Genomic DNA, 23,515 nt, shown 5'->3' on the forward strand with positions numbered 1-23,515 from the left:
CTAAAACCTGGGGATATATATTAACTGGAATTCTCCTAACTGAAAAACAAAAAGCAAAACAGAACCTATATTAGTTTCCTATTGCTGCTGTAACAAACTAGCACAAGCCTGGTGGCTTAAAATAACACAGATTTATTATCTGACAATTCTGGAGGTCAGAAATCCAAAAATCATGGAATTGGCAGAGCTGGTTCCTTCTCAAGGCTGCAGAGGAGAATCTGCATCCTTGCCTTTTCCAGCTTCTAGAGGCCACCCGAGTTCCTTGGCTTCTGGTCCCTTCCTGCATTATCAAAGCCGAAAGTGTAGCAGCTTCAAATCTTGTCCTCTCTCTCCCTCTCCCTCTCTCTCCCTCTTTCTGTCTCTCTGACCTCTGCTTCCACCATCAACCCTTTTCTCACTGAGCTTCCTATAGCCTTCTGATAAAGACTCTTGTGATTGAGGCCCACCCAGATATTTCAGGATAATCTCCCATCTAAGATCCTTAATCACATCTGCAAAGTCCGTTTGACTGCATAAGGTAACATGCTCAGTTTTCAGACATGGACATCTTAGGGGTTGTTTTTGTGCCTCTCACAGAAACCAACTTGCAGGCAGTGAAGAGACACTTATTAAAGTTTACCCAGGTGCTCACAGAACTTGCTTTGGGTGTTTGACACACAGTGGGACCTCAGTAAATAAATGTTTTTGAGTGAAAGCATAAATGAACCAAAAATAAAAAGTAGGGAAAGAAAGAATGAATCAATATGAACCCAAGGACAGAGACACAGCCAGTTCTCAGGACCAAACAAGAGCAGGAACTGAAAAGCTGTAGGGATCCTTCACCCCTCCCCATGTCATTTCTGCTCTGCTCTGCACACCAGCCCTGGGCTTCCTCCACAGATGGTCGCCTCCACCTCACTGATAGTTACCTTAGTGCTCCTGAGTATGGTAAATTTGGAGCCACAGAGTCAGTAACTGCCTGTCAGTCTCTTTTGCACTATCCCCCACCTCTTCATATCAAATTTACATTAAAGGAACTCTGATTGGCCCAGGTTAGAAGATGTATCCACTCTGGCCCAATAAGCTGTGGAAGGGGGTGGGTTCACCTGGTGCAAAATGGCTGCTGTGGCCAGGCCATTGCTACAGCATTCTCTGTAGCCTGATAAGCCCTCCGTGGGAGAGAGCAAGCGTTCAGAGCATCCTGGCTCAGAAGAGTTTGGCAAAGGAGTCAGGTCTCCCACCCTTGTGCCCACTTTCGTGCCTTCTTGTCTTCACTTTTTCCCACAGGCCACAGAGGAACGCTTGAAGAAGGAATCCAGCCACAGCCTCCAGATCCAACACCAGGCACACCGGCTGGAGCTCCAGGCCTTGGAGGAAAAGGCCAGGCAAGAGCTGCAGGAGGAGCGTGAGAGGATGCAGGCACAGCAGGCCCTGCTGCTAGGTATACACCCAACAGTGCACCAAGGAGGGCCTGGCCAACTGCAGGGTCTGCACGTAGAAACCAGCGACAAGCTGAGGGCCAGGGCTCCTGGGTTCTCGGACTCACAGGCCAGGGCTCCAGGGGTCTCAGGCTCACAGGCCAGGGCTCCAGGAATCTCGGGCACACAGGTCAGGGCTCCAGGAATCTCGGGCACACAGGCCAGGGCTCCAGGAATCTCGGGCACACAGGTCAGGGCTCCAGCATTCTCGGGCACGCAGGTCAGGGACAGTCCTGGCTCTGCCACCAACTAGCTGTGAACCCTGGGATGGCTTACTATGAGCTTCATTTTTCCTTTTGTATAAAATGGAATTACAATTGTCCCTACCACATAGGCTCACTGTGTGGATTACATGAGATATTAGATATAAAGTGCCTAGCATATAACATGAGCCCAGTGAATGTAGATACTATCATTATCATTATTATTGCATGTAACCCAGATCTCTGAGCCTTCATATGAGTTTCAAGGCATTGCCTTAACCTCTCATTTCTGTTCTGAAGATTTCGGCAAATTGGGGGATCTTAGGCCTCCAGGCTCTGCTTCCTCTGCCTGCCCCCACATCACCCCCGGCACAAAACTCTGCCCCTTTTCAGTTGCCACATCAATAAAACCAGTCACACAAAGCATCCTGGAAGTCAACACAGGTAGTTAAGATCTTTAGAGCCAAACTGCCTGAGTGTAAAGCTCAGCTCTAACATTCACTAGCTGTGTGACTTCAGGCAGGAAGTTGCTTAACTGCTCTGTGCCTCAGTCTTCCATCTATAAAATGAGGATAATAATAGCATTCACCTCACTGGGCCGTAATGACGATTACATAAGTAAATACATGAGAAGTGCTTCAAATAGAGCCTGGTATGTAGTAAGTCTATGTAAGTGTTCCCTGTTAAATTATGACTGAATATTTCTTTTCTTTTCTTTTTTTGAGACAGTCTTGCTCTGTCACCCAGGCTGGAGTGCAGTGGCGCGATCTTGGCTCACTGCAGGCTCCACCTCCCAAGTTAACATCATTCTCCTGCCTCAGCCTCCTGAGTAGCTAGGACTACAGGCACCCGCCACCATGCCTGGCTAATTTTTTTGAATATTTTTTTGTAGAGATGGGGTTTCACCATGTTAGCCAGGATGGTCTCAATCTCCTGACCTTGTGATCTGCCCTCCTCAGCCTCCCAAAGTGCTGGGATTACAGGTGTGAGCCACCACGCCTGGCCATGACTGAATATTTCAATGTTGCATGCCTGATTCTGGAGACCTCTCTCATTTTTGTAGATCATCCCTGTCACTCATTTTCTCCTGTACTCTTCTCACTCTTAAGAACGAGACAAATACCTCTCACCATTTCATGCTAAGCACTAAAGATCTTGTTGGCTTTATTAAATATTTCTTCCAAACCTAGACAGGGCTCTCCTTAAGAGATTTCTGAGTGCTGAGTGTGGTGGCTCATGCCTGTAGTCTCAGCATTTTGGGAGGCCAAGGTGAGAGAGGATCACTTGAGGTCAGTAGTTCAAGACCAGCCTGGACAACATAGCAAGACCCCATCTCTACAAAAAAAAAATTAATTAGGAAAAAAAGTAAAAAGAGAATTCTGGAGGACAACATTTTCTTTATCTCCGTAAGTGAGTTAGGCTCTCCCTTGCTGCTTGTTTGAGTTCTCATTGGAAAGCATGTCCCACTGACTGCATGTTTCTGAGGAAGTGGTGTGAGAAGCAGGAAGGAAAGAGCTCCATAGACTTCCCAGTTAGCAGCTACCCTGGAATGGAAGCATCCACATGGGGAATTGCTGAAGTCAGCAGCATGTAAAGATAGAATCCAGGCTGTGCCACATGACTCAGGTCCAAGGCTCCCCATGTACAGGTCAGGCTGGACACCCTGGCGATTCCAACACCCAGCAGCAGCTGCCAGTGCAGATGTCCCTGCCACCCCTTCCCTGGCTTTTCTGACTCCACAGCAGCCCCATTCTTCCCTGAAGAAAAGAATCAGGAGGGATCCCTGGAAAGACCCTGGGAAAAGGCTGGGCTTCTCAGCACCAGTCCCAAGAAGAAGGGGCTCTGTGGACTCTGTGAGGCCAAAAAATCATAGTCTTCAAGGGAAGGCGTGAGCACCTAGAGCAATGGCAGGTTGATATGAGATATTCCTGAAGCTGATTATTCATCTTCTGATATCTGTGTGAGACACAACTGACCTGTAATACCATAGGTCCCTGTGAGAGGGCAGGGAGGGTGGGTGTTTACTAGCGGGTTGGAACCCAGACATGCTGGATGGATGGATGGATGGATGGATGGATGGATGGATGGATGGATGGATGGATGGACGGACGGACGGACAAGTGGATGGGAGTGTGGGTGAATGGGTGGTTGGGTGGACAGGTGGATGGGCAGAAAAATGGGTCGATGGATGGACAGGAGGAAGGATGGATGGATAGATGGATGGATGGACAGATAGATGGAGATGTATGGATGGGCAGATGGGTGGGTGGACAAATGGGTGGACACACAGATGTATGGGCAGATGATTGGGTGAGCAACCGATGGGTGGATCGGTGGATGGATGAATGGATGGACAGACGGGTAGACAGACAGATAGGTGGAAAGATAGATAGGTGGGTGGATGGATAGGTGGATGGATGGATGAGTAAATGGATGGATGGATGGGTGGATGGATGGATGGATAGATAAGTGGATGGGTGGATGGATGGACAGGTGGATAGAGGGATGGATGTGTGGATGGATAGATGGATAGGTAGATGGATGGATAGATGAATGGTGGGAAGATATGAGAGAAGGAGGAGGGTAAAGAATGAATACCTTATAATTTATGATTTGGTAAAAAGTTTTATTGCATATATCTTGTGATAACAGTTTTCAAAAAATGGGGTTGTGTTTGGAGAATTCTTTTTAAGAAAATAAGCTATAGAAATCACTTTATCAAAATTCTGCTGGAAAGGAAAGATGACCAAGTAAATTTTTCATCTTTTTTTTTTTTTTTTTTTTTTTTTTTGAGACAACATCTTGCTTTGTCACCCAGGCTGGAGTACAGTGGTGCAACATTGGCTCACTGCAAGCTCCACCTCCTGGGTTCATGCCGTTCTCCTCCCTTAGCCTCCCCAGTAGCTGGGACTACAGGTGCCCGCCACCACGCCTGGGTAATTTTTTGTATTTTTAGTAGAGACGGGGTTTCACCATGTTAGCCAGGATGGTCTCGATCTCCTGACCTGTGATCCACCCACCTCAGCCTCCCAAAGTGCTGGGATTACAGGCATGAGCCACCGCGTCTGGCCAATTTTTCATCTTAATATCATCCAAATACACTACGCTTTTGCACATGTTTAATATAGATAACCTTTGAGGGCAGGTTAGTAAGCTTATAGGAAAGCTTTTATAACTAATACACTTTTATCACCTCATCCATTTTCACTCTAAAGATCGTTTATTTTACAAATACATGTTGAGCACTTGCTCTGTACTAAAAGCTGTGCTAGGTGGTTATGGAATGATCAGAACAATGTTTCAAAGGTTATTTTCAAAAACTAAAATACAGAGTCTCAAAAGCTCATTACAGAAAAGTAAAGTATCACATTTACAAGCACTTAAAAAGTATCTTTTTAAAAAGGAATATCTCACTAAATAGCATCTGCTCTATCAGAAAATATTCATTTTGAAATAATTGTTTCAATCATGCTGCCAAGTGTCTAGTGTACTAGAAATCAGTCTCCATCCTCAGAGGGGAAGCTCAAGTTTCTGGTCTTACTCTCCCCTGAGTTTAAGAGAATGTACACATTTCTTCCGGATGATTCCATTTTAGTTCCTATCCTGCTGGGATGACATGCCATCTCCTGCCTCCATGATCCAGCCAAGACCCCACACCCGTGGGAAGAAGAACCAGTGAACATTTTGTCTTTTTAAGAGTTGACATTGACCGGGTACAGTGGCTCACACCTATAATCCCAGCACTTTGGGAGGCCAATCACTTGAGGTCAGGAGTTTGAGACCAGCCTGGCCAAAATGGTGAAATCCCATCTCTACTAAAAAAATTCAAAAATTAGCTGGGCGTGGTGGTGCGTGCCTGGTCCCAGCTACTTGGGAGGCTGAGGCAGGAGAATCGCTTGAACCCAGAAGGTGGAGGCTGCAGTGGGCCAAGATTGTGCCCCTGCATTCCAGCCTGGGCAACAAAGTGAGACTCCGTCTCAAAAAAAAAAAAAAAGAGTTGACATAAATTTCAAACTTTCCAACTTGAGACCATCGCCCCCAGAAGAGGCCTTTGGGTCATCTGATAATTGCCTGTTCTTTGCCTGGTCTCCTAACTTGATGCTGAGGCCAAGTGTTGTCACAGGATTTGGCCCTGGGCTCAGGCCATGCTGCCCTCACCTGCCACCCATCCTAACCAACCAGTAGAGGCCAAGCAGGGGGTTCAGAGTGAAGAACTACTTGAAATTTTGCATCCCAACTCCACCATTTAATAGCTATGTGGCTTTGAGCATTGTACTCACCCTCTCTGATGCTCAGGTCCCTCATCCTAAAATGGAGCAGGGGTGGGGAGAGGGGGATAATTCATACCAGAAAAGATGGTTGTGGGACTTAAATGAGAACAGTTTTCACACATGGCCCTGTTGTTACTGTTATCTTGGAAAAGGTTTGGAGAACTCAACCCACCACAAGCCTTCAGCAGCCACTCACTTCATCCACCCCCACCCCAGAGACTGTTGTCCCCACGAGACAGGCTTCAGCCTAGACCCAGCACCTAACTCCCTACTGCTCTCCCTTTTCCAGAGTCCCTTAGGCAGGAGCTGACGGAGCAGCAAGCTGCCTGCTCTGAGCACCAGAAGGACTTGGAGGCACTGCAAGCCGAGCTGAGGGCTCTGGGAAGACAGCAAGCCAGCAGCCAGTGTCCAGGAGACAGCGAGGACCACATCATCACCACAGAGGTCAGCACCCCTGCCCTTGCACCAGCCACACCCCTCCCAGAGCAGCATCGGCCTCAGTGAGAAGCTCCATAAAGGATGGGCTCTGAGGCCGGGTGCAGTGGCTCACACTTGGAATCCAGCACTTTGGGAGGCCAAAGCCAGAGGACCACTTGAGGCCAGGATTTCAAGACCAGCCAGGGCAACATAGCAAGACTATGTCTCTACAAAAAAATCAAAAATTAGCTGAAGATGGTGGCATATGCCTGTAATGCTGGCTTGGGAGTCTGAGGCAGGAGGATCACTTGAGCCCAGGAGTTCCAGGTTGTACTGAGCTATGACTGTGCCACTGCACTCCAGCCCGGGCAACACAGCAAGACCCTGTCTCAAAAAAAAAAAAAAAAGGATGGGTTCTGGGTACTTGGTCATACCCCTACCCCCTGCCCCCTGCCTGAAGTGGGAAAGACCCTTCTCCACAGGCCTGTGGGATACTTGGTGGGCCTGCAGGGTCTTGTCTTTGAAAAGAAAAACAAAATGGTCTTAAGCACTGCATGTGATTTATAATTCAGATGCAATGGTATCTCAGGGTGTTGGTGCTAGACAGGCCCTTGATGCAGCTGGTCTGGGCTACTCGTTTGGATCTGCAGGGGAATTTCTCAGAACATTTTCCCAGATAGGCTCTGTCTAGACCTTGCTGTTCCCCTAAGCAGAGCCAGACTCAGTGCCAGCTCTCCTTCCTCTTCCTGCTCAGACTTTGCCCATCAGCCCCTTCCCTGCATATCCATCATTCCTGGTCTAACTGGGTGGCAGAGTCACCTCCTAACAGCCCAGCCCTCTCTCCCTCCAGTCCATAGTGTATGGCTTCAGGTATTCCCCCAAAGCCCAGCATCACTTTTCATAAAGCCTTTGGTGGTTCCCACTGGGGAAAGCTTCAAATGCTTCGACTTGGCATTGAAAAGCTTCCACCACTGACTATGACCTATATGTCCTGCCATATTCCGTGTGGCTCATAAACCCAACATCTGCACCCTCCCTTCATCCTTTGCCTGTGCCACTCCTCCTACCTGGGATGCTGCCCAGCATGTCCCATGCTGGGGGCCTTCCCTGGCACACGGTGGCCCCCTCTGGCTCTGAGATCCTGGAGCACTTGCTGTCAAGACAACTCAGTTGGCTTTAGGATCTACTACCCGGTCCTGTTGGGGACATGCCATTTCATGGACATCCTTGTTGCCTAGACTGGATCAGTCTTTTGAGGATAACCTATCTGTTCTGCCTCATCGCCACCCCACCCCAACTCCCAGCCCTCAGCAGGGTCTCCACCAGTGCCTGTGGATGGTGAGGATTCATTGGTGGCCCAATCCTGCTGAAGGTGCTGGGGACATGGGAATCATGTGTGCCAGATTTAGCTGTTGCTGAGCATAGGAAGGCAATTTCTATGTTTATGTGAAAAATATTAACAAATGATGAATCACAGATTAGCCCAGTGGTTGGGTCTAGCAGAGGGAAGACAGAACGTGTTCCATTAAGTGTTTAGAAGGCTGGGAGCCACCGGTACCAATGGGAGGGGACAGGGGAAACGTGGGATGATGACAGCTGGGGACTGGGCCATGGAGGGAGTCAGTGTTTGCCTGAGGGCTCTGGATAGAAGCCAAGAAGCACTGAGTGCATGAGCCACTACCTGGCCACCTGTGCACCAGCCCTCACCTTTGCCCCATAGGAGGGAAGCCCTGAACCCTCTAGAAGGAAAGCGTGGTCTCAGGTGATACCCCACACAGAGAGCAGATGCAGGGGTGTCAGCAAAGAGGAACAGCCCAGGCCGCAGGAGTCAAAAAGGAAAGGGAACGGGATATAATGCCAGACTGCAGGCCCAAGCTGGCCACGGCTGAGCTAAGTGCAGTCCGTCCCACTGGGATCTAATTCTCATATCTCTCCTACCCAGAGACCCAAGAGGGGAATGCATTTTTCCATCCGTTTCTGTCCTCCATTGGTCACGGGTTGTCCTCACAAGGCAGTAACCCTCCTGCTCTTGCTCTTCCAGGCTATGCATGTGAGATTGCCAAGTGGGTGCCCACAGGCATCCCACACCATGCCAACCCTAGGCCAGGAAGGCAGGGACATGGGGCCTGGGCCACAGATTCTCCCCATGCACAGCTGTGCAATCAGTGTGTGCAGTGAACAGATAACATGCACAAGTGGTCGGTCATGTTTGAGTGAATTTGAAAACTGGAACATTCACTAATCACAGATTAAATCTGACCCCATCTGGTGTTGGACAGCAATCTTTGTGTTTCTACCTGAACTACTGACATTCTAGCACAATTTTATTTAGCAAGCATTCACATGGCACCTATAGAATACATCAGGCTAGGTGCTACAGGGTTGGAAAGATAAAGAGAGGAATAGCTCCCAATCTCGCCAAGGAAACCAGCATGGAAACATATTCTCTTCGGTGTCACCCTTTACGGAGCCAGAGTTAGTGATATTTGGTGGCATTAGAGAAAGCTCATCAGCTCTCCCCTGAGAGGTGGGGAAGACTTCACTGGGGCAGTGTCACTTCACTGAACACTTCACTGAGGGAAGACTTCACTGGGGCACTGTCACTTCACTGAACACTTCACTGAGGGAAGACTTCACTGGGGCAGTGTCACTTCACTGAACACTTCACTGAGGGAAGACTTCACTGGGGCAGTGTCACTTCACTGAACACTTCACTGAGGGAAGACTTCACTGGGGCAGTGTCACTTCACTGAACACTGAGGGAAGACTTCACTGGGGCAGTGTCACTTCACTGAACACTTCACTGAGGGAAGACTTCACTGGGGCAGTGTCACTTCACTGAACACTTCACTTCACTGAGGGAAGACTTCACTGAGGCAGGCAGGGAGGGCACCCCGGCAGGTGGAGTGTGGTTGGTGTTCATTTGGATGCAAGCCCCATTCTTGGTTCAGCAGTTTTATTAAACTCTAAGGGCCAGATTTGGCCAACACCCAAAGAAGGAAATTTTAAGAGACTGAATGGGAGTCCCTGCAGGGGACCCATCCAGGCTCCAGCCTGGGCGGGTCACCCGTGGGTCTCCATCTCGCCGCAGCACATCTCTGGTCCTTTTTAACTTGTCCGCCCCCGCGCCTCCTGAAAACGCCTCCTGAAAACACCTCCCGGTTGCCTTCTCCTCAGGAGCGGGGCGGCTCGGGCCAGAGCGGCTCCCCACCGGGCGCTTCTGGGCAGGGTTCCAGCGAGGGATGCGGACTCTGGGAGGAGAATGCACAGCTCCAGGACGCGGTGCGGCAGCTGCGCGCGGAGGTGGAGCAGCATCAGCAGGAGGCGCAGCAGCTCCGCGACCAGCGCAGGTGGGTGACCGCCCCCTGCCCCCACTCGCCAGCTTCCCTCCCTCCTCCCCCTACTGTGGCTCGCTGAGCCTGAGACCTGAAATGGGTCACTCCCTCGGCATCCTGCCCCACAAGACACTAGACACTTAATGCGCCAGCATTTCACAGATGTTACTCCTCTGACCCATGAAATGTCCCAGAGTTCCCGAAATTCTAGATCTCTAAACTGCAGACGAAGTGCCTTAAAATGGAAAAGGGAGTCCGGCCAGGCATGGCGCCTCACGCCTGTAATCCCAGCACTTTGGCTGGTAGAGGCGGGCAGATCACGAGGTCAGGAATTAGAGACCAGCCTGGACAACATAGTGAAACCCTGTCTCTACTAAACATACAAAAATTAGCCAAGCGTGGTGGTGCCTGCCTAAAGTACGGCTTCTCCAGAGACTTGGGAGGGAGGGTTGCTTGAGCCTGGGAGGTGGAGGTTGCCGTGAGTTGAGATCGTGCCACTGCACTTCAGCCTGGGTGGCAAAACCCGAACCTGTCTCAAAAACAAAAGCAAGCAAACAAAAAACCTAGCCTGTCGGCTGTTGTAGAGTGCAGTGGAATGTGTGCAGGAGGCTTGGCATGTCCCTAGCATGAATGAAGCGCTTGGTTAATTATAGAAGTGAATAACCTATCATCAATCTTGAACTCAGAGCCTTTTTTCCCCTTGTTGGAAAGTTTTTAATGCAAATTCAATTTCTTTAAAGACAGAGGACATTTCATATTATCTATTTCTTAAGTGAGCTTTAGCAGTTTGTATCTTTCAAAGAATTCATCTACTTCATCTAAGTTTTTGAATGCCCTAATGCCAATCATAAAATTGCTCATAATTTTCTTTTTGTCATTTTAATGTCTTGAGGATTCCTTTTTTCTTAATATTTGTCAACTGTGTACATTGAACCCTGTTGTGTTGGCCCAAAATTGCTTTGAGCCTTAACTGGGCTTGTTCATTTAATTTCCTCCCCTCCCGTCCCCTCCCCTCCTCCTTTTTGGAGACAGAGTCTTGCTCTTTTGCCCAGGTTGGAGTGCAGTGGTGTGATCTCAGTTCACTGCAACCTCTGACTCCCAAGTTCAAGTGATTCTCCTGCCTCAGTCTCCTGAGTAGCCGGGATTACAGGCAGACACCACCATGCCCAGCTATTTTTTTTTGTATTTTTAGTAGAGATAGGGTTTCACCATGTTGGTCAGGCTGGTCTCAAACTCCTGGCCTCGTGATCCTCCTGCCTTGGCCTCCCAAAGTGCTGGGATTACAGGCGTGAGCCACCGCACCCAGCTCCATTTAATTTTCATAACCACCTATTTTGATAAAGGAGGGATAAAGATTCAGGGAGTGGCTGGGCGTGGTGGCTCACGCCTGTAATCCCAGCACTTTGGGAGGCTGAGGCACGTGGATCACCCGAGGTAAGGAGTTCAGGACCAGCCTGGCCAACATGGTGAAACCCCCATCTCTACTAAAAATACAAAAAATTAGCCAGCGCCTGGTGGCAGGCACCTGTAATCTCAGCCACTTGGGAGCCTGAAGCAGGAGAACCGCTTGAACCCGGGAGGCAAAGGTTGCAGTGAGCCGAGATCACTCCATTCCACTCCAGCCTGAGCAACAAGAGCAAGACTCTGTCTCAAAACATAAACAAAAACAACAACAAAAAAAAGGTTCAGGGAAGCTTTCCACTGCATTGTAGTTGTTAGGAAAGACCTGGTCTCCCAGGTCTCCGAGTCCCAGCATTCAGGCGATACTGAGAGAGAATCTCGGCCTCCTGCCTCCCCGCCTGCCCCAAGTGAACAGCGTGTTTTCTGGGGCTCCCCTGCAGGGCTGCTCTCTATCGCTTCCGCCTGAAGGCTGTCCCCATGCTCAGGTTTCTCCTTCTGAGATGGGAGGATGCTGAGAAGGGGTCGCATAGCGGGGGTTTGTCATGGACTCCACAACTCAGAGACCTCAGCTCTCCTTATCACAGGTGTCCTCAGATCACAACGTCTCCCCACTGAGGTCTCCCAAACTGGGCAGCAACAAGGGGAATAAACCCCAGAGCCCAAGGGGCGCCATCCCCGGAGCTGGGCAAGCCTGCCTGTGCTTTCATCCACCACAGGTTGCTGGAGGAGACTCAGCAAGCCCTGCGGACCAGGGAGGTGGAGACACTCCGCCAGGAACACCGGAAGGAGATGCAGGCCATGGTGGCAGACTTCAGTAGTGCCCAGGCCCAGCTCCAGGCCCGGCTGGCTGCCCTAGAAGCTGAGTAAGTGAGGCCTTGGGCCCCAGGGAGGGACTAGCAAGTGTGCCATTCAATAGGGTGGCCAACTCACCCCAGTGGCCCTGGGCTTTCCTGGTTTTCAAATTGAAAGTCCTGGGTCCTGGCCAGGCACAGTGGCTCACGCCTGGAATCCCAGCACTTTGGGAGGCTGAGGCAGGCGAATCACTTGAGCTTAGGAGTTGGAGGCCAGCCTGGCCAACATGGCGAAACCCCATCTCTACTGAAAACACAAAATTAGCCAGGTGCGGTGGCACACGCGTGTAATCCCAGCTACTCCCAGCCCAGGAGGCAGAGCTTTCAGTGAGTGGAGATCAGGCCCCCGCACTCCAGCTTCAGCAATAGAGCAAGTTCTGGGTGGGGAACGGGTGCAGGAAACAAGCCAGGGGCTCATCAGTCTCCCTTCATTTTAGGAGACTGTGCTCCCCTTTCCTGCAGGGCACTGGGAATCTGTGAGGATGAGCATTGGTTTAACCCTCACACTTGGAAGAAATCAGAAGGATCAGGGCTGCTCAGTTATGAGCATTTGCTCTGTTCTAATCTGTATCATCTCATTCATCTTCACAACAGTCCTTCAGGGTAGAATTGTTCTTCCACTGGTCCCTCATGCATACATATTGCATGTATTCATTCAAGGAATATTTGTTAAGGACCCATTGTATGCCCAGCACTGCTTTAGGCTCTGGAGTCACAGCAGGGAACAAAACAAAGACAATGCTCTCATAGGCTCACAAATTCTGCTGAGGATTCAGATAAGAAATAAGCAGGCCGGGCGCGGTGGCTCAATCCTGTAATCCCAGCACTTTGGGAGGCCGAGACGGGCGGATCACGAGGTCAGGAGATCAAGACCATCCTGGCTAACACGGTGAAACCCCGTCTCTACTAAAAACTACAAAAAACTAGCCGGGCGACGTGGCGGCGCCTGTAGTCCCAGCTACTCGGGAGGCTGAGACAGGAGAATGGCGTGAACCCGGGAGGCGGAGCTTGCAGTGAGCTGAGATCCGGCCACAGCACTCCAGCCTGGGTGACAGAGCGAGACTCCGTCTCAAAAAAAAAAAAAAAAAAAAAAGAAATAAGCAAACAGGCTGGGCTTGGTGGCTCATGCCTGTAATCCTAATACTTTGCATGGCTGAGGCTTGAGCCCAGGGTGGATCGCTTGAGCCCAAGAGCTGGAGACCAGACTGGGCAACATTGTGAAACTCCATCTCTACAAAGAATACCAAAAAAAAAAAAAAAAAATGCTGAGCATGGTGGTGTGTGCCTATAGTCCCAGCTACTTGGGAGGCTGAGGTGGGAGGATCATCTGAGCCCAGAAGGTTGAGGTTGCAGTGATCCATGATTGGACCACTGCACTGCAGCCTGGACTAGAGAGAGAGACTGTCACAAAACAGACCCTGTCTCAAAAAAAAAAAAAAAAAAAAAAAAAAGCAGTTAACTTCATACCAGGCAGTGAAAGTGCTAGAAGACAGGATTGGGAGTGGCAAGGGTGGGCAAAAGAAGGCCTCTGCGAGGAGGTGATATTTAAGGACAAGGAGGTGAGGGTACTCCTGAGGCATCTGGAGGAAGAGCATTAGAAACAGCTGGAACAGCAGGTGCAAGGGCTCTGGGCCTGCTTCATGCTCCTGAAAACAGCCCAAAGGCTTGTGTGGCTGAACAGAGTGAGAGGGAGGGGGAGGGGAGGAGAGCTGGGTGAAGGAACCCCTGCCCTGTTGGGAAGGAGTTTGGACGTGTTCAGAGTGCCCTGGGAAGCCATCACAAGGCACTGGGCAGGAGTGACATGCCTGACTTGCCTTTTCACAGGGTCACTTCTGACTGCTGAGAAGAAACAGGGGGAGGGGGTGACTAGCAAGAAGACCATTTAGGATGTGATGGCAGCAAGCCAGGTCCAGACAGGTGAATCCACTTGCCCAAGGTCAGGCAGCATTAATTGAGTTCAAATGTCACCTGTGTGACCTTTAGCCTTAGCTCTTAAAAACGTCTCCACTGTCTCCAATACAATGCAAATCATCCAAAAGCCAGCAGGAAAGCTTTTACCAGCTACCGTCTAAGGAGCACTTACTATATGCCAGGCTCCCATTATCACATTGAATTCTCACAACCACCCAGTTTCATGCCCACTTTAAAAGAGAGGGAACTGAGGCCCACACACAGCTGAAATGATGCCCAAGGTCTAGAAAAAAGCAGAGCCAGTATTAGAGCCGGGTCATCTCACCCAAAGCCCTGGGCTCTTACCAACTCTAGTCAGTAGATTATCTGCAGCCCCAGTCCTCCTCTCCCCATCACCCAGTAACTCCTCTGGGGCTTCAGGCTGAAAAAGCAGTGGGGGCTGGGCATGGGGGCTCAAGCCTGTAATCCCGCCACTTTGGGAGGCTGAGGAGGATGGATCACAAGGTCAGGAGTTCCAGACCAGCCTGGCCAACATAGTGAAACCCCGTCTAGACTAAAAAGACAAAAATTTACTGGGCATGGTGGCACGCGCCTGTAGTCCCAGCTGCTCGGGAGGCTGTGAGGCACGAGAATCGCTTGAACCAGGGAGGAGGAGGTTGCAGAGAGCCAAGATAGCGCCATTGCACTGCAGCCTGGGCGACAAGGCAAGACTCTGTCTCAAAAAAAAAACCAAAAAACAAAAAAAGCCGTGGGTAGCAGCCACTGACCGCACTCCGTGTCCGCCAGCAGATGGCGACAGAGCATTAAGAGAACCCTCGCGGCATTTTCCTGTCCTAGGCCGTTCTCCCAGCAGCATCCCTGGCTCTTGAAGCCCCCGCTGAGTGCACCATCTAGGTGCACACACGGGCCTTTGCTTCCTGGCCCTGCAGCCTTAGGGGACCTGACAGAGCTGGGATCCTGGGTTCTGCAAGCCATCTCCCCGGCGGGTCCTGGGCAAGCTTTTGCCGCTATCTGAGCCTCCCTGGCCGGGCTGAACACAGGATGGCATTCCCATCGTGTGCCTTGAGGCACATGTATGCCCATCTCCCTCCTTGTTGAGTAATTGCCATAAGGGGGACTTGACTGCATGCCTGCTTGGAACAGACTGAAAGATTCTGGAGAGAAGCCAGGGAAGGGAGCGTCCAGGCCAGAGGACCTTCAGCTCATAGGCCGCCTGCAGACTCGCCTGAAGGAGAGAGAGGACATCATCAAGCAGCTCACGGTGAGGTTGTCGGGGGCGCCTGGCCCACGTGCCTGGCCGGGCACTGCGGGCTCCTCCGGGAGGGGCGTTCACTTGCACCCAGCATTTCTCTAGGTGCCCTAACATCTTGCCTTATAAAGAATCCTTTCTGACCAGGTGCAGTGGCTCAAGCCTGTAATCCCAGCACTTTGGGAGACCGAAGCGGGTGGATCATTTGAGGTCGGAGTTCGGGACCAGCCTGGCCAACCCTATCTCTACTAAAAATACAAAAATTAGCTGGGTGTGGTGGTGTGCACCTGTAATCCCAGCTAGGAAGGCTGAGGCAGGAGAATCACTTGAACCCAAGAGATGGAGGTTGCAGTGAGCCAACATAGTGCCACTGTACTCCACTCTAGGCGACAGAGCAAGACTCTGTCTCAAAGGGAAAAAAAAAATCCTTTTCTATTATTACAGAAGACATATGCACTAAAAAGTTAATACAGGAAAATAGAAGGCAAAAAAAATCATTTTACTCCCAAGTCCAACAGCATCTGCCCCATGTTAATATTGGTTTTTTAACTTACAGAATTTGAGAAAATCTACAATGGCTTAGGTTTGAATTGTAGTAGAATCAGTGTTTTCATTGTTGATCTTCTTTTTGTAAACATGACCACCTGTTTTCTACTTAGCAAAGCCACTCCCTAGACCCCTTGAAAAGAACCGAGCTCGCTCTGATTCAGTATCCAACCAAGGCCTGCTGGTCATGTCTTTGGAATGTCTCCCCCTCTGCCTGCTCCTGCCTGCCCACCTCACTTCTGTATCTCCCTGTGCTTTGAAAATTAGGTGGCATTGATAAGGAATTATTGCTCATTTGCTAAGTGTGAACAAACATATCATGGGTTTTTTTTAAGTAATCTTTATTTCTTAGACATTACATATCAATGTTTTTACAGAGAAAATTATGTAATCACTGAAATTTAGTAATAATACAGCAGGAGAGAAAAAAGTGGAAAATGATACACACAAACAAGACTGGCCATATTGTTATAACAGGTAAAGTGGGGGGCGGATTTCATTACCCTCTGTTTGTATATGTTAGACAACACAAATGTCAAAAAAAAGAGGAAGAAGGAAGGCAAAATCCTTTGCATACCTGGGGGTTTTCTTTCTTTGCCTTAATTACTAACTTTCTGCAGTAAGTTACCTTCACATGCTAAGAACAGTTGGATTTCCAATTTCCAGGCAAGCATAAGCTTGCCCTTTTCTTTACAAGAGGGGCTGGGGACATAAAGGACAAAGAGCAAAGGTGCTTCCTCAAAAGCTTCAGTGTCTGGCAGCTTGATTCTGACTTCCCCTTCCTCCTCTGGACTTCCCTTCACTCTCTATTCTGCCTGAGCTCATAGCCATCTTCCTTCAAGTCAAACCCAGTGCTGTGTGGTTAGGCTCACTTAGACTCAGTTGTATTGGTTTTCCAGGAAGAGAGAAGATTTCACTATGCAGCATTCCCCAGTGCAATGTCCCACCGGAATCGGTCTTTCTCTTTCAATCCTCACCCGGGATATTTGACCCCTTCCATGAAGGTAAATTGGTTCTTCTCGTTTTAATGCATTACACAATTCCATTGATTTCGTTTTTCTTAAAGGTAACCACAGGTTATTTATGGGCTGATGTACACTCAGAAAAATATTCATTGAAAAAAAAAAAAATCCACGAGAAATAGTCCAAAGTATTAACTGTGTTTGTATCTGGCTGGGCAGATTATGTGTGGTTTTTATTTTTTAAGGGATTTTGTATTTTCCAAATTTTCTAGAATAAGTATGTGTTAGTATTAAGAATAGCTCTATCTAGGTGATGGGAGGGAGAAGAGTAAGAATCTTCCACTTCTGTACATATTTCTGGAATTTTTCACAGTGAGCATATTCACATCCAATTCTCTTATCTACTATCACAAAATCCTAAAGGTTCTTGAAAAATAGTATTTTTGGCTGAGAGCAATGGCTCACACCTGTAATCCCAGCACTTTGGGAGGCCGAGGTGGGTGGATCACTTGAGGTCAGGATTTCAAGATCAGCCTGGCCAACTTGGTGAAACCACAACTCTTAAAAATACAAACATTGGCCAGGCGCGGTGGCTCAAGCCTGTAATCCCAGCACTTTGGGAGGCCGAGATGGGCGGATCACGAGGTCAGGAGATCGAGACCATCCTGGCTAACACGGTGAAACCCCGTCTCTACTAAAAAATGCAAAAAACTAGCCGGGCGAGGTGGCGGACGCCTGTAGTCCCAGCTACTCCGGAGGCTGAGGCAGGAGAATGGCGGGAACCCGAGAGGCGGAGCTTGCAGTGAGCTGAGATCCGGCCACTGCACTCCAGCCTGGGCGACAGAGCAAGACTCCGCCTCAAAAAAAAAAAAAAAAAAAAAAAAAAAACATTAGCTGGGCATGGTGGCAGATGCCTGTAATCCCAGCTAATCAGGAGGCTGAGGCAGGAGAATCGCTTGAACCCAGGAGGCGGAGGTTGCAGTGAGCTGAGATCGCACCACTGCATTCCAGCCTGGGCGACAGAGCAAGACTCCATTTTAAAAACAAGAAATAGTATTTTTAAAAATAGTTCACAGGACAATACACTTGTGACCTAACTAATGTGATCTCGTGTGTAGTTTTTATGTATCCTTCAGTGTGACAAAATGTAAGTTTCACTCCAGAAATGTGAATGCATTTGAGGGTAGGGTGGGCCCAGCCCCTGCTGGGGGTGTTATACGACCTTCTAAAATCTTAAACAAAATTGAGTTGCAAAACACATCCATCTCCAGAAGTTTTGGTTAAGAGGCTGTGAACATACATATTTACTTATAATACAAAATGAAGATTGGAGGGAAAAGTGCTTTAAAAAAATACCATGTAAGTATGTAAATGAAATTGTTGCTTCTTCGATACAATTTTGATTGGGTGAGCATTTTTTGCTTTTATAATAATGCTTTGTTTTTTGCATTGCATTGCACTAACATTTCCATTAATACAAACAGAAAAAGAAGATGGAGGACGTGCCCAGCCGTGTGGTCAGCGTGCCGAACCTCGCTTCCTATGCAAAGAACTTTCTGAGTGGCGATCTGAGTTCCAGGATTAATGCCCCTCCAATAACTAAATCACCCAGCTTGGACCCAAGCCCCAGCTGTGGCCGGCTCTACAAACCCAACCAGTCTACAGATGCAAAAACTGCCACAAGGTTGTAGGGGATGTTGGGGACAGAGGCCCTTATTCTATTTCCCTGTAGACAAGAGGGAAATTAGGATTCTTTCTGGCACCTGCTAAGTACCTGGCATTTGGGCAATATAAAGAGTAGTAAAACAAGCCCTGCCTTGGAAAATGGTAATTTATCCAAAAGGGAAGATTGTGTAAGAGAAGGGAATTATGTCATTCTTTGGAAGGGGTACTATTCCTGGTACCAAATTCCAGAAGGCCTTTTTCCATGGATGATTAGACAAGGGACACTGAATCACTTAGCTGAAAACTTCAGCATGGGTTATACAAAAGGTGGACTCTATCTGGCCTGGAGGTCTGAATTCAATTTAGTCGTCCTCATTCTTAGCTGTGTGGCCTTGGACAAGTCACTTGACCTCTCCAGGTCTCCATATCCTTGCCTCTAAATTTAATACAGCACCTATCTCATCAGACTAATGTGAGACTAAAGGAATTAATTCATAGGATGTGCTGAGCACAGGACTTGGCACAGAAATCTTCAATATAGTTTCAGTATCATTACTAACATTATTCCTCAAGATTTACTGTATCACCTTGGAATTCTAAAGTCTCTTAATCAGGCCAGGCTCAGTGGCTCATGCCTGTAATCCCAGCACTTTGGGAGGTGGAGGTGGGTGGATCACCTAAGGTCAGGAGTTCGAGACCAGCCTAGGCAACATGGCAAAACCCATCTCTACAAAAAATACAAAAATTAGCTGGGTGTGGTGGTGTGCACCTGTAATTCCAGCTCCTCGGGAGGCTGAGGCACAATGATTGCTTGAACCCAGAAGGCTGGAGGTTGCCGTGAGCCAAGATCATGCCACTGTACTCCAGCCTGGGCAACAGAGGGAGACTCTGTCTCAAAAAATAAAAATAAAGTCTCTTAATCTGTAGGTTTGGTTAATCCTGCATAATTATCAGAGCTACAACCACTAAGTCTCAAAGGAACAATGGTGAACCTTCTATTTTCAAAATGAGGATTAGGTACTCCCTCCCCAGCCCCATCCTTTACAACTTGTTTCCCACTACTAATGTTGGCCAGTCCCATTCGGGTGTTTCTGAAGAGTAAACATGCAGTTACCTTTCCCTGAAAAGATGGTGGGTATTAAGCTGTTTCGTGCATAATTTTCAAAACCATATAAAAAACCTTTTTTTGTTTTTAGGACACCAGATGGTGAAACGGCCCAGCCCAAAGAAGCCCAGCAGAAACAGGGCTCTCCACACCAGGAATGGTTTACCAAGTACTTTTCTTTCTAAGCTAATCTTTGGGATACATCACAGAGGATACTTGAAAAACATTTCTTTTAAATCATCTGATTGAAGGAATGAACTAAAACTGACCAACCAAATAATATGCTTGTAATATGATTTACATATGAGAGCTAAAACAAATTTTGGCATTAACACTTCATACTGCTCTGCCAGGCACAGTGGCTCACATCTGTAATCCCAGCACTTTGGGAGGCAGACGGATCACTTGAATCCAGGAATTTGAGACCAGCCTGGGCAATATGGTGAAACCCTGTCTCTACAAAATATACAAAACTTAGCCAGGCATGGTGGTGTGTGCCTGTGGTCCTAGATACTTGGGGGACTGAGGCGGAAGGATCACTTGAACCTGGGAGGCAGAGGTTGCAGGGAGCCAAGATCGAACTCCTGCACACCAACCAGCCTGGTCTCCAAAAAAAAATTTTCCATGGTTCCATGGTGACAGTTCATTACAAATATCTTGACATTAGACAAACCAGTGTTATTAAAAAGCATCTATAGGAAAATGTTATTAGCATTACTAATGACCTGTATGTTGTATTTCTAGTGTCCATAACATCATACTCCATTTTGTAGAATATCAGACTTTGTGATTTCCATGATCTACTTTAAAAGTGGTTGTACTTGTCCTTAGGATGCTAGTCAACTCCACTGGAAAGCTGTTTCTATGTAAAATGAAGCGATTCCAAAATGCACATCTAACCTCAATAGGAAGATGAATAAAAGTTAAAATAAACAGGAAAGCCAATTAAAAAGAAAACAAACCAAACCTACCAGAAATGGATGGTAGCATGCTTGGGTGGACTGAATATTTTCACTTCCTTGGTCTAAGACAAGCAGCAGATTATAGATGGGGTAACATCTACCTCTAAAAGGGCTTTGCAAGGATTAAGCAAGATAACATAATATGAATTAGAATTAAGTACCACAAGGTTTTTCTGTAAATAACCAATCCTAGCCCAGTTACAGGTCTCAATGTAATGACTGTAGTGTCAACTTGATCATTTGGGAAGGTCTCTACACTATCTGTTCTTTGAAGTCAAAGATCTTCTAGGCTGTGCACATGGCTCATGCTGTAATCTCAACACTTTGGGAGGCTGAGATGGGAGGAGAGCTTCAGGCCAGGAATTTGAGACCAGCCTGGGCAACATAGTGAGACCTCCATCTCTACAAAAAATAATTAGCCCAAAGAAAACAAAAAAATAATAATTAGCCAGGCACAGTGGTGGGTGCCTGTAGTCCCAGCTACTTGGGAGGCTGAGGTAGGAGGATAGCATGAGGCCAAGAGTTTGAGACCAGCCTGGGCAAGATAGTGAGTGAGACCCCATCTCTACAGATAAAAAAATATTTATATCCTGAACCTCTGGTCTTTGGGTTTGAGCCATTTGCCTCATGGTGTGTTGCTTCTTCATTGCATGAATTCCCAGTGGATTAAAGGAACCGGAATGGCTGTTCACGGTGCTGACCTTGCTCTCAGTCCACACCGATTTGTCTTACCTTCTGATGGAGCAAGGTGATTTGACAAGACTCAATACAACTTTTAGGGGGCAAAATATTTTTTCAGTCTTTGGTGCTGGCCCAGGAGGTGGCCCACAAACCAATGTTAATTCTATGCATTGTCAAATCTTTGCTCTTTAAATAAAACTTTGAACAACTGGGCAATACAAATAGTTGACTTGTATTGATTTTCCACAGAAAGGTCAAATTAGATGAAGACAGCTTGGAAATAGAAAGTTCACCTCACATTAACCTCAATCACATCATCTTAAAAAAAAGCTGATTACACATTGTAACTGTCAAACAAACTTACATATTAAAGGTAAATTTACTGCCTAATCAAAAAGAGGCCCCAATGCATTTTTAAATACAAACACTTGTCATCATACATTAACACGCCATATTGTTTTTCATTATCAAATATTTTTTGTGAGTTTCCTGCTTAGAGTGTCTTAGTTCGTTCAGGCTGCTCTAACAAAATATCTTACTTATACTGGATAATTTATAAACAATGGAAACATGTCACTCACAGTCCTAGAGGTGTGATCCCTGGGCAGGGAGAGAATTTTACTAATTGAGACTGTACATCTGTTTTGACTTCTTTCTTGTTGCAGACGCCTGAAGGATCTTCTTAAATTTCTAAATTCTACCCTGCAATGATTATATCTTTGTTAACAAAATCTTTGCATGCTTCCATAATTTTTTCTTGAGGCCATATGCCTTGAGTATTGAAGTAAGGCATTTAAGGACACAAACTTAAGCTTTCTGTTTGATATTACCAAACTGCCATTCGGCAAGTTTCTAGCAATTTACACCCTTACCAGCAGTAAATGAACCTGCTGTGCCCAACACTATTGACAAAGAAATACAATTTGATAGATAAAACATTCTTTCTGTTTTAGTTTGCATAATGATTCCATCAATCTCTCAAGAGCAGAGTGGTCTAGCGATGACAGTGATGGCGTAGAAGTGACAGACAGTGGAGATGAAGAGAAATCCAATTCAGGATTAAGTTAGGAGAGAGAAAAAATGGGATATGATGGTAAATCTCTTCAGGCTGTATTATGACGGATGAAAGAGGTAACATGTTCCTGTAGCAAAACTGAAAGGAATACTATCTGTTCCACATGAATGCAAACTGTTTTGTAATTGGGGTAGGTAAGAATGGATTCACCCAGTCAATGGCTTGCACACCACATACCTGAGCCCTTAACTGCTCTAACATTGATGTAATATCCAACCCAGCAATTGTGATTGAGACCACTTGGTTAATTTTTCTCCAGGATCCATCTGGATTCTGCAGACGAGGCTGGCAAATTAAATGGAACTATGTGATAGGGACCGTCTTACTGCATCTGTCAGATTTCCAAGGGTAGCACTGATCTTGACTGTCACTTCACCTCCACCCGCAGGATGCAGTATTGTTTGTGTGTTTGTTTTTGAGATGGAATCTTGCTCTGTCACCCAAGCTGGGGTGCAGTGGTGCGATCTCAGCTCACTGCAACCTCCGCCTCCCGGTTCAAGTGATTCTTCTGCCTCAGCCTCCTAAGTAGTTGGGACTACAGGCACCCACCACCACACTAATTATTGTACTTCTAGTAGAGATGGGGTTTCACCATGTTGGCCAGGCTGGTCACGAACTCCTAACCTCAAAGTGATCTGCCCACCTTAGCCTCCCAAAGTGCTGGGATTACAGGCGTGAGTCATCCTGTCTGGCCTCAGTATTGGTTTTGATTATTTCTACCAGCGCCTCCAAGATAACGACAGAGGCGCCAGGCACTCACAGTCACCTCATCAGTTTCTCACTATCCCTCTGCAGGGAACTGACACTCTACTGTCCTTGTTGCAGTACTCCTCTTACCTCCCACAGGTTTGACTCCTCACATTCCCCTCCACAGGGATATTTTCCCAGGGCACCACTAGTGGAATCCTCAGCAACTGGGCCACCCCCTCGTGAGGTGACTGTCCATACCTCACACGCTGCTCCAGATGGGTTTTGCTGTCAGTTGGGCAGTGAGTGAGCCGGTCCCCAAGCCCCATCCTACTGCCTGCTCTCAGACCACATCCAGTCACAATTGTCTCAGTCAGGACCTCCACCAGGCATGCCCCTAGACACAATGAGAAGTGCAAGACATTCACTGGGGGGTGTGAATGCCTTCAGCCAAAGCCCACCAGAAACGCCTGTATTTGAACAAGTTGGGTCTATTCATCACAGAGAACCATAGGGCTTCTCAGACAAAGAATGTCACAAAGAACCTCTTTTAGGATTCTGGCCCTGGTTGGGTGATTTCAAGGAAGTGAGGATTCACTCGACTGGATGCTGTCAGAGTGGGGGTGACTGTAGGATTGAGCATCTCAATACATCTTATTTATAGGAAGGTGGACTAGCGTAGGAATAAAGGTATAATTGCATATATATACATACATATATAGCAGCTGTCACTCATT

General features: G+C 47.7%; 1 protein-coding gene across 1 annotated transcript in view; it reads left to right on the top strand.

Moving 5' to 3' along the window:
• FAM184B (family with sequence similarity 184 member B) overlaps window positions 1–20,027 on the top strand; it is a 157,865-nt gene extending 137,838 nt beyond the window's left edge. Inside the window, exons 11-18 of the mRNA XM_030922890.1 lie at window positions 1,267–1,420; window positions 6,221–6,375; window positions 9,526–9,698; window positions 11,801–11,947; window positions 14,990–15,107; window positions 16,541–16,645; window positions 18,088–18,287; window positions 19,465–20,027. Coding sequence (XP_030778750.1) covers window positions 1,267–1,420; window positions 6,221–6,375; window positions 9,526–9,698; window positions 11,801–11,947; window positions 14,990–15,107; window positions 16,541–16,645; window positions 18,088–18,287; window positions 19,465–19,558 — 1,146 coding nt within the window. The 3' untranslated portion in view covers window positions 19,559–20,027. The remainder of the gene's footprint in view (window positions 1–1,266; window positions 1,421–6,220; window positions 6,376–9,525; window positions 9,699–11,800; window positions 11,948–14,989; window positions 15,108–16,540; window positions 16,646–18,087; window positions 18,288–19,464) is intronic.
• Window positions 20,028–23,515: the final 3,488 nt, after the last annotated feature.

The sequence above is a fragment of the Rhinopithecus roxellana genome, chromosome 2 (genome assembly GCF_007565055.1).
Source record: "Rhinopithecus roxellana isolate Shanxi Qingling chromosome 2, ASM756505v1, whole genome shotgun sequence".
Lineage (NCBI taxonomy): Eukaryota > Metazoa > Chordata > Mammalia > Primates > Cercopithecidae > Rhinopithecus > Rhinopithecus roxellana.